This window comes from Acromyrmex echinatior, chromosome 12, assembly GCF_024713525.1.
Source record: "Acromyrmex echinatior isolate Ae372 chromosome 12, ASM2471352v2, whole genome shotgun sequence".
NCBI lineage: Eukaryota > Metazoa > Arthropoda > Insecta > Hymenoptera > Formicidae > Acromyrmex > Acromyrmex echinatior.
In genome coordinates this window covers 13060007-13072348 of record NC_141863.1, presented here as the reverse complement: position 1 = coordinate 13072348, position 12342 = coordinate 13060007, and the positions used below count along the sequence as shown (strand labels likewise).

Below are 12342 nucleotides of genomic sequence, written 5' to 3'. Positions count from 1 at the left end.
GCCTCAAAATCATATCGTACTTTGGGAGGTAATAATTAAAAAACTATAGGATACAAAAAATCTTTTTATATATATTTGTTGCTTGTATTTTAGTACAAAATATCAATATTTTTCATAATTATAAAAAACAAACTGGCGGCGTTGCAGCACATTTTTGGGAGACCTGCTGGTGATGAAGGCATCCGCGGTAAACAGCAGAATAGATCTAAAGTATGTTGTAGCCAAAAAAAAAATTTATTTATAATCTACATCAAATTTACTAGAGAAATATCTGGCAGAATTAAAAAATATTGAAAAATATGAAAATGATGCATTCATGAAAAAAGAGGTTCAATTTTTACGTAAAAATTCGACATAAAAATATGGATTACAAAAAAAATATATAAGTTATCGCAAAAACTAAAGGTATTTCTTTAGATAATTCAATTGACAATAACTCAGTAAAATTTCAAAGGTAAAGTAAAATTTCACTTGGATGAAATTTGTGATATTTTTTCAGCATTTTTAAAAACATTTTGAGAAAAACGTGATTAAAGTCTTAAGTCAAGTTATTTTATTTATAAAATAATAATTTTATTATTAATTATTTTTTTTTATCTTTAATTAGCAATATCGGGGCCATATAGTAAGCCTTCTGCATGAAGCATCTTCTTCGACTTGATGTCAGAACGATTTTGCCGCTTTTTTGCAGCGTATGACAGCCTGTATGTACTCTACGATATTGACTCGGTTATTATCGATTGACTCTGCAAAATTGTAAAACCTCGTTTCAAAAGTCAAGTTCATGACTTTCACGATTCTTCATCAAGCTTTTGAAGCCATTATTGAAAGTATAGATGGCAATGTATGTACAAATATCCAAAATTGTCTTGCCACTGGAATGAGATTTTGGAGTCAAGAAGCACACGAAGGTATTCAAACTTTTATTACTATTTTGCGTGTAATTACCTAAGCAGAATCAGTAAATCATCTCTGCTCAAGTCTTCATAAACAGATTTAATAGCAGATTTAATTGAAGACGTCTTAAAGAAGGGGTTCTTTATATCGGTAATCCAAGAGAGTATCGGGCTTTGGCTTGCTGCCACGAGCATTATGATTTCTCTCTGGCAATGCTGGGATTTTTCATCGGTCAAAATTTTATGCAAAATTGTTGCCCAAATTATATTGCTCATTTTTTCTATGGAATTGTGATTTCTCCTTATAGCAAGACCATAATACACTGTCAATTCATCTATTAATTTATCAGAGAAGTTTCGCCGAGACCTTTGGTGTTTTTTTTCAAAGCATGCAGCCGTATATTTATTCATTTCTGCACGTAGTCAATGCATTCCTTCTTTTGAATAACAATATCGTCATACGATTCAGAATCATTTCGAATGAAGGTCTTGCTGTCTTCATCATCAACATAGAAAGTATATTTCAGACCATGTAAATTGTCAAACATTTCAATGATAGCATCTACCTCTATTTTATCGGCGGAACCTCGTGATTTATTTAGCAATTTGTATACGATTTACTCCATTCTTCGTATTCTGTAATGCCCTTCTTGTTTTTCTAGAACTCGCAACTTTTACAATATACCGATTTCACGATAACAATTACTTTACCGGTGTAATGGCCAATTAAAGAAACTATCCCAAACAAAAAAAAATCCGCGTTTTCTCTAAGATCCATTGTTGGACACAATGATACTGTCGGTAATTGAATTTTCAATTGACAATAGTTTTTCTGCAACACCTGCATTTTTTATTGATTGTTCGCAGACGGCAGACGTGGCGATGTTAATACCTTCAATTATTTTGTAATAAAATGATTGAAATATTGGTTGCAATAACTCCATGAAGACACAGAATTTTTGAATGCTGTTGTAGCCAATTCCAAGTAATCTCATAACAAATACGAAGCAATGATTTAGACCTTATTGTCAATTAAAGAATTCGAACAGATGTCATTGGTGCACATTTCTTACAACGGAAACTTTAAATCCTAAGTCACGACAACTTTTTTGTAAAATTGTACGTCTGATCAATTTTTGCAAACAATGAGAGCTGATATCGCTGAGAAAACGTTTAGAAAGTTTTATTATACGATACAAAAATGATTGATTTATTATAACATCATTATAATCATCCTGAGATATGAGTTTTTTTGCAGACGAACTGTAACTTTCTGTTTCGCCTTCCAACTTTGATTTATTTGACGATTTTCTGTTCCCTATCCTCAATCTTCCTGGATGAAATATCGATGCTCTACTTCCTTTTTTAGTGAAATAAACTTTTTGGTTATTCATGTCTTTTTTCTTATTTCATAAAAATTAAAAACTCATTCAAAAACACAATCTCTTTTCATTCTATTTCAAGCACGTGCGACACACTGATTTTTGAAACAGAACAAGATTTTTAAACATAACCTATAATTAAATTATGTCATCTACAATATGTATATATATATATATATATATATATATATATATATATAAACTATTCATCGAAAAGATTAATCATTGAAAGGATAAATTTCTGAAACTTTAAATCTTGATTCAGCATTAGAAATTGTTGCAACTTGCTTATAACCGATATTGAACAGATACTTAATATTGGGACAAACCTCTACTTAAATATTGTGTCATTCACTTGTAACACTCATTCCATATTTTGTTTTTAAAGGACTGAATAGTGATCTATTCAACGATTGAATTTTATGACTGCTATAAAAAGGAAGAGTAAACATTATTATTCCATTATCACGAACTGAACAACCTCCAAACTAATATGTGAAGATTGTCATTTATAAGCAGAATAGGATCACGTTTTTCATCGGATGTGCGTATTCTTTGAAGTGATGCATCGAATTTAAAAATAAGTTCGTGTTAATATAAACACTGACTGAAACTATACAAACTGAATCGGTTGATCCATCTTTTAGTATTAGGGCGTTTTTGGTGAAAGTTGAAGGAATAAAATAACTTAATATACTCAACAAATGGCAGTAATTGTGATATCTCGTTCTGATGATATTAAATTTACCAATAACTTTTTTTCCTCTTCATAATAACTTTTGGAGTTTTTTTGGAACTGTACTCATGCCGATTTCATTCATACTATGGATATGGTTAATTTTAAATTTGTATTCCTCATTTAATTCACCAAAATTTTTGTAGAATCTGTCAACTTAAATTTTGTTGAACCCTATTGTTCTTGCTAAACTAATTGATGTGGATTGACGAGAAGACATAAATCATTATGTCGAATAAGAAAGCTCTCTAGTCGCGGTCAGCCATTCTTACTACAGTGTCAAAACGATAAGATATTTTATTTGATTCAACAAACTCAAAACTCAGCTTGCGAACATCAGGGAATGCAATAATTATGTCTAGCAGTAGTATGTTTGATCTTGCAAGAGATGGCGTTGCAATATGTTAAATAGAAACAGATGAATGCGTTGAGTGAGACACAACGGTACACATTGAAGCTTTAATCTTTTTCTCAATACAAATTTACTAATGCCTTCTTAACTACTTTTCTTTTGCTAAATTCTTTTTCAATCAATTTCTTGGCTGTATTTATTTTATCTTAAGAGTAACGGATTTTTCTCTCTAGATTTTTCTTATAGGTATTTTTTAAGCATCTTCCTAGATTATATTTTAAAATATAAAAAATCGGAATCAATATCATTTAGAACAGTTTTAGATGTGCCTAGTAAGCGAAAATGGATTTAAATAAATTAAAAATTTTTTAATGTGTACTTTAAATCCATGAAAATGAATTGAATGAATTGGAATGGATTAGATCCGAGCTGACACTAGTTTAATATTTGAAAAAAAAAAACATTCATATTTAAAGGTTACAAATTTTATTCCTAAGACATTGGCCTAGTTTCCAGTAAAATTACCAAAAAAGATTCAAATCCCACTAAAGTTTTTTAATATCAATTTGAAGTAATTCCAGGTATAATTATTATAAATGGCCTAGTTTCCACCGAGGGTTTAATCCGGATCAGAATGTAAAATCTAATCAACTACAGTCGAGTATTCCTCTGTTACAGGAGAATGCTCGACTGTAGTTGGTTAGTTCTTATATTCTGATCCAGATTAAGCCCTCGGTGGAAACTAGGCCATTTATAATAATTATACCTGGAATTAACTACTTCAAATTGATATTAAAAAACTTTAGTGGGATTTGAACCTTTTTTGGTAACTTTACTGGTAACTGCGTTAGGGAAGACCGGGGTCAATTGAATATAGGGATAAGTAGAATAATCGAGGCTACATTAAAAACAAACATGCGAGACATGCGTAAATGTAAAGAGCACGCAGCAGCGACTGCCGCTAAGTCTGCTGTAACATCTTGTTACGAGCACATCTATAATAGAAGTTATGTCACAATTTTAAAAAATCGTACACCTAAGTAAATATTTTTATTCTTAAAGTTTTTGTTTTACTATCCTATATGATTGTCTGAGATGTTTGATTTTTATTTAGATAGTAAGTGTAGTTCTTATTTAATAAATTCCAACGGATTTTTTTTTGTTTATGTGTCTCTGTTATCGTATATTGTTAATGTTTTTAAAAAATGAACGGATGGAGATAGTAGACTAACCATAGCATGATTCATTTCGGAACTGTATGATTCATTTAGTGACAACTCTTATAATACTTACTCAAAATTTTATTCTTTTAAAGAGATTTTCCTCAGTGATAAATGTTATAAGTTTAGTTCCCTCCAATGTCCAATCTCGAAAACTAGACTTATTCGACATGGTTTTGCACGAAATGAATAAATTTTGCAAAAAGAAGTACTGTTTGCCCTGCGAAGAAAATGTTTGCGTTTAAAATATATTTTTATAAAAGTTTTATTAATATGTAGCCAAAGATGTAGCTTAAAATACATTAATCTTTATTTTAATAATCTTAGTCGAATTACCCCAGTCCCGGAGCTAGTTGAATTAGATGGAATGCATCAGAAAAATGCATTTTTTTCATATTAGTTATCAGTTTCCCCTTATTATTAAAATATTATATCATTAGGTCAAATGTATTAACTGGTGTAGAATTCATTTTTTCGTTAAGTTTCTTAATTTTGTCTGTAAAGATTCGAAACTGAAAAATGAGTTTATTAGCATCGGTCTCCCCTACTTTTTTTTTTAAATTGTAACGGTAACGAAGTTATATTTGTTTGGTAACGGTAATGAATCTTACGGTTACCTTTGTTATTACTTTGCAGATGGACACAATACGACACAAGCCACTCACACTGTAAAAAAATTTCATAAATTTACACATATAATAGATAAAAATTACACGATTAGTCCTGTAAATATAAAAAAATTATGTAATTTTACAAAAATTATGTAATTCACAAAAAATATGTAAATTTTTTATTGTGTAAATACATATCTTATTTTATAATTACATAAATAGCAGGATATTTTGAATATTTTCTAATTATCCAAATTTTAATATTACGTAATATAACAGTAATTCTTCGTGTATTGCTGTTAAATGTATAATAATCAAATTGTCATATTATCGTTCCTATAACTACACATACACATTGTAATTCTACTTCCACAATCTGCTTAGTTACAAACCAAGAAATTATTTTTATTTGCATATTGCAAATTTACAAATACGTGGATGTTTACAACTATTATAGTGGGTCTAAAAATTACCCACTGCAATAGTTGTAATTTTACAAAAAAATTTTTTACAGTGCGTAGCTTGAGACTAAAAAGCCCCTAGCCCCGTCCGTTGTTATTGGCAGTCGTCGATTTTTAAAAAATAATGGAAAAGTAATGAAAAGTTACTTTCTCAAATAACGGTAACTGTAATGAGCAAAAATCGGTAACTAGTAACTTATTTTTCTACTCGATAATGAGTATCTGTAACTTGTTATTTTTAAAAAGTAACTTTCCATTCCCTGAAAAAATGTATTCATCTCTTTTTTCTTCTTTAATTTGGCGTGATACACTTTTCTAGCAACCAAAAATTTATTGGTGCTATTTCATATATATTTGTTTTATTATTGTGCATAGAGTTCTTGTTATTTACTTTTTACTGGCATGCAAGCGCCATAACCGACTGACAGTAACCAATTCCCGTCCTTTCTTCTCATTGAGATACAAACAATTTATACACTTATATAATGCGCGCGTTTACTCCGAATGACTCTTACACATACACAATATATTTTCAATTTATATAAATATATATAAAGTAACAAAGGCTTGCGCTACAATAAAAAAATCCGTTTAACAAATGATTATGCGACTAGTCTTTCAATGGAATAAAAGCTTAAAGCTTACATATAAAATTATTAGTACACAAAATCTCTTATGACGTAATCAATCAAAATTTATTCGAATAATAATGTTTGATATTTTTTAAATGTTTTATATTTTAGATATAAAAAAAATTAAATATTACAATAATTATGAAGCGTTATTATAAACATGTCGGTTCTCCGGCACGAAGCACCATCTGCTATCATCGAAGCATTCTCCAGCGAGTTTTTACCTTCTGTTGCAGGCAAATCCATCCCTTATACGGGGAAAAAGCTGGCCTTTTGGGTTACTGCGACACGGTCGGTAACACGGAGAATTACCCACCAGCCCCTAACATCGTTGTCGAGGGTGGCAGAATTGAATTCGTGCGCCCCTCGCAAGATGGCACGACAACAACCCGAAGGAACACCATGTCCAGAGCTTCGCAGACCTTCAACGAACATGAGGAGAAGTCCGATCCCGCCAAGGTTCGATACATTGATTAAGAACGCTTATTTTGCTGCTTTATTTTAATGTTTAAAAAAAAGAGAAAAATCTAATGAGTAACTTACAACGATATGTTATTTAGTAGATATATTATTTATTTATTTCTATCAAATTATATCATTTAAATTATTAGTTTATTGGTTATATTTTGATACTTTTATTAACGCTCTCGTAAATTTTCGTCATTTTTATAAAACTTCCGTCTCTATCGAGTGATCGAAGATTCCTTGAGCGTAAAGGGCAGGAACTTTTAAGCCCTAATCAACTGAGCGTCGAGTCGACCCATAACGAGATTTGTCAACGGCGATTTCTGTGTCCTGACAAATCAAATCTGTCCGGCTCTTTGCGTCGGACATCGGCTCTCTCTCTTAAAATTCCCTCTTCGTGTCCGCGCGATGCATTTCGTGTCGCTCAACGCTCCGGTCACCGTTCGCGGGGACTCGCGGCTAACCCTTTACACCCTTCATGTTGTATTCATTCGACGTAATTGATTTCCTCGACAGGCGGGGGTGACGTAGGATCTCCGTAGTAAATTGGATCGCGTCTTCTCTCTCTCTCTCTCTCTCTCTCTCTCTCTCTCTCTCTCATTCTCGTTACGTTATGACGTGAAAGAGAGGATATTCACCGCACGCGCCAATACGGCGATTACTTCGAAATTAACGATGTTTCGCGTGCGCTGCGTAACGTCGACGACGACAATGAGGACGACGACAATGAGGACGACGATGGTAGATCTAACGAGTTAATGAAATTCATTTGACCCTCTTCTCACGCGCTTACGCGGTAACTTTATAAAGCACGACAGATATTAAACTCTTTCGTCGTCACGTGCAATTGCATTTGCATGCGTTTAATCGAGCCTATATACTTGTCTCTTCTTCTTGATAACAGAAATATTTAAAGAGAATTTCTTCGCGTTATTGAAAAATGATCAAAAATTGCTTTGATCGAAAATAAGATATAGTTTGATAAAGAGTGACAAATGCCTCTATTTCTTCGTCTATTAAACGTTCTCTTATTAAATGTCATACAATGTAACATACGATTTAACGAAATATATACGATATGCGTAAACTAATTTTCGCACGGAAAAACGATTTAAAATCTGTGAATATAAATTTCATTTGTGGATACGCTAAACAATCTTCACGCATAATTAACTTACCGTTATTGTACATAGAACTCCGTTCCAGTTCAATCGCCGCGAAATGCAATTTGTGTTCGAAATGAGTGCATCTCTGAAAAGTTACTAAATGTAACAATTTTATTTGCGATTTAATTTGCTCGATTTTGATTACCCCTTCCGACGATGTTTTTGACCAAAAATATTACCTCGCAAATTATCAGATACGAGACTCATCCTGATTGAGACTGATTTTAAATTAAATATTTGACAATCCTCCAATATACAGGGTGGTCTTTAAGTATTTTAAAAGAGATTTTAAGGGATGGTTCTTCCTATTAATTCAAAATAAAACTTTACATGACCATATTTACATGTCCGAAATGATTTAGTTTTAACATTACAGGGTGTAAAATTGAAGGGATAACTTCGTTTTTTCAAAAATTTCAAAAACTATTAAGTGTTATTTTGATGGAACTTTGTATAGGGGAAGTCCAGACAAAGCAGATGTGTTAAGGTTTGAGAAAAAAAATGATACAGTTAAAGTTAAAATCAGAAACCTTTTTTATTCTCATAATTCTATTAATGGAATTAACTTTGAAATAAAATAAAATAAAATTTAAAAATTTGAACATTTAAATGTCCTTTTAGTAAAAAGGAGAAATCCGCTTTGCCCGACTCACTCGAGCAATAAAGATAGAATTAAAAAAAATCGAAATCAGTGACGGCAATCGTCATAAAAGTAGCTATCAAATCCTCTATACATAGTGCAGCCTTCATGAGCCCATTTTGTACTGAATCTAGTCTTTGGACAGTGGATCAGTGTATTTTTGAAAAACATATATCAACTGCATTGTGAAAAAAAAAAGTGAAACGAATGTAAACAATCATGTGCTTTTTGTTCACTTGAAAGATCGTCTGTCTCTCCGTCTTCTCGATATTTTCGATCACATTGGATTTGCAACCACATACTGAGTAACGAGGATGGGCCATTGAGCTTTGCCTAAAGAACTTACTTAGTACGAATTTGGAAAAGTTAGAATAAGTTTAAGCAATAAGTAAAAAATTTTAACTTCGAATACTCATTTAAAGTCAAAGAATTCTTATAAAAAATCATTCCCTGATTAAGAAACAGTTACTGCTAATAATTAAACTCTATTTTAGCGAAAATCGCAAGAAAATATACAATTTCTTTCATTTCTTTATCAAACACAAACAAGCGCAATCATATATTGTTTCATACTTTCATGGCGTCGCCGATCGGTTATTCCTTCAATAATTAGAGACTAATAGCACTATTTCAAATAGATTAGCGAAAATAAAAAATATTCGCTTTGCCTAGACTTCCTCTATGTATAAAGATTAAAATAACTTAACCGATTTTTAAAATTTTTGAAAAAATAAAATTTTTCTTCAACTTTTAATACCTTATTTGTTTGAGATTAAACTGTTTCAAACATATGAATTTATACAATGAACATGATGAATTTATACAAAATGTTTGTCTTGATCAAAAGGTAAAAAATTACTCCTAAAAATAAAATTAAAATACTTTATAAGAATTATCTTGTATATTCTGCATTAATGTAAAATTTGTAGTAATTTGATAGTATTTATCGGAAAGATCTTATGTGCTTTATTTTATTCTTCCCTTTTTGCATCAATCTTATAAGATGTGTCTTACACACTTCGCGATAAGCATAGGATAAGCTTTAGGGAAATTCCTTAGATCTTTTCGGATAACCTCAGGTCAATGACTTATAATAGCTTTTATCTTGAAATATCTTTTTTTTTATAAGAAGATCGACTTGTAGAGTTTCTTAAAAACTAATGCATTTAGGATAATTATATTATATAATACGTTTGTGATTTTATCAATATTATTACATTGAACATTTAAATTAAATAATAATAATGTATAATAAAAAAAACTTCAAAATTTAACAATAAAAACTTAAGGAAATTTACCAATGAGATCCTGCACCAGATTGTTTTATTGTGATAATAATGATTCATGTATTCACAAAAATATAATATAATTACAGACATCAATATTGTGTCCTTTTCAAAGTACAAAAAATATAATCTTCCACTTTTGACAACACATTAAATGAATTCAACATTTCTGGAGAATTATTTTGGTGCAGACTTTGATAAATTTCCTTAAGTTTTTATTATTTAAATTAAATTTTAATTTAAAGTGTGATTTAATTTTGCCTTCGTTTTTCTTAGATCAAATAAAAAAGGAATATAAAACTAACTAACAAGAGCCAAATACGGATATCGTAACATAATATTTACACATTTATTATTAAACTATTACAAAAAATCCAAACCATAATCACATCACAAATGTTTCGATCATAGTTTTAGTCTTCTTCAGTGCAGTAAGAATTAAAAACAAAAACACATGTATATATTATATGTACAATATTTGATAAAAATATGCAAAAATATTAGGAAATAATGTAAAAATATGCAAAATTATGCAATATATAAAATTTTATTAAATGAAAAGTACAGAAAGAAATATATTCAAAAATGTAATAAAATAAACAAATAATTTAACTTGAAGCAAAAAATATAACATTGTTGTGTATTAACATAAACTTATTTGAATACAAAACTAAATCTAGAATATTTAATTTCATACAGAACACTGTAAATACTTACAATGAGATATTTGCATGAGATGCAAAATATGTAATATATTTATTAAATGAAAAGCACAGAAAGAAATAATTGTTAAAATATAAACAAATTAATTAATTTTGAGCGAAAAATATATATAACAGTATTAACACAAAATGACATTGAATACAAATTAGTAATTAAGTCTTAAATATTTAATTTCTTAAAGAATTGTAAATATGTTAAGTGTTTCAGCGGTTTAGTATTCGCACTGTACGAGTGGAATCATTCAATGATAGAAACTATCGAACTTGATCGTACATATTTATAATATTCCAATAATCAATAATATAATTGACAAAATATAAATATGTAATTTTACAAAAAAATGCTGAAAAAGATACATATATGCAAAATATGCAAAATAAAAATAGGCTTTAACGCTTTGTTTTTATGTAATTCATGTAAGCCGTTTTGGCATTTTACGTAATTTATTAATAATATAAAATATGCATTTTCATATAATTACAGCTTTATGTATATAGATGATGACATAAAACTAAATCGAAACTCTAAGATTTACAGATTAGTCTAGATGAGTCATAATATAGCGTAATAAAAATTTTTTCCTCAAAAAATGTAATGGTTTTACAAAAAATGTAGAATTTTATGTACAAAACGTTTCTTAAAAATCTTTTTATGACTTTTTTGGACCGAATTATGTGATTTTGAAGTTAAAACTATATTTTTTACAATGAACGTTGAAATTTATCTAAAAATCATCACAAAAATTTTCTATCTCCCCAATTCTACAAAATTAAATTTAACAACGATCAAAACTACGTCAAAGTATAATGTTCGAGTTTTAAAATGTTTTTTTTAATTTTTTGCGTTGATTTTTCGTTGAATTTCAATGTTAGTTATAAGAAATGCATATTTATCTTCAAAGTCATCAGTAATTCAATCAAGAAAAAGATTGTAAGAAAATTTTTTAAAAAGCATTAGGTAGAAAAACTGTACTTTTTTTTTATAAAAATATTAAAATTGTTGAAAAAATGAATTTTTATCCAGCTGCAGATTGTTGAATGTATGTAACTTTGAAGAACATAATAATGATCTTTATTAAGATACAAAACTATAAAGAAAACTATAAAATTAAAAAAATAGCTTAAAGCATATTAAAGTACAAGTTTCATGCTTTAAAATATTTTTCCTTTAAAATTATTTTTTATTTTTTTGTCTACGATTTTTTACTGATTTGAGTTTCAATAATCTGAAGATTGTACAATTTTGAGCATTTCGAAAGTGTTCTCTAAGTGTATATGGAATGGGGACAATGTGACAAAATTAATAATATAAGAGAGCATAATCGAAATAACAGATAAAATGATATTATTTTAAAACTAATAGGTCAATTCTGAACAGACTTCTGTAAGACTAGTAACTGTTCTCGAAAGATTTATAGGAACTTATGACTCGAATGTTTATAACTTTATGCAATATCTTTACAGACAACTTCTTGCTAGTTGTAAGATTTATGAGAAATCATATAAATATTTACGAATGATCGTACGTCTTACGGTATGCATAGAATTACAACTCCAGTCATAAGTTCTTATTACCTACGAGGACAAATTACGAGTCTTACGATTCTGCTTAGAATTGATCCATAAAGGATTAATAATAATTTATAAACAAAATTTATTCTAATAATATTATTATTATTATTATTGTTATTTTAATAATATTATTAAAATAATAATTTTTTTTTCCTTATCTTATGACTTTCAATTTTTGTGTTATAATAGCTTATTTAATTA

The 12342-nt window shown here is 29.2% G+C and overlaps 1 protein-coding gene across 5 annotated transcripts in view; it reads left to right on the top strand.

The window, feature by feature from the left end:
* LOC105143172 (uncharacterized) overlaps window positions 1-12342 on the top strand; it is a 422981-nt gene that overhangs the window by 158147 nt on the left and 252492 nt on the right. For all 5 annotated transcript variants that reach the window (XM_087411822.1, XM_087411820.1, XM_011051259.2 and 2 more), the window contains one exon: window positions 6527-6749. In XM_087411822.1, coding sequence (XP_087267948.1) covers window positions 6527-6749 — 223 coding nt within the window. The remainder of the gene's footprint in view (window positions 1-6526; window positions 6750-12342) is intronic.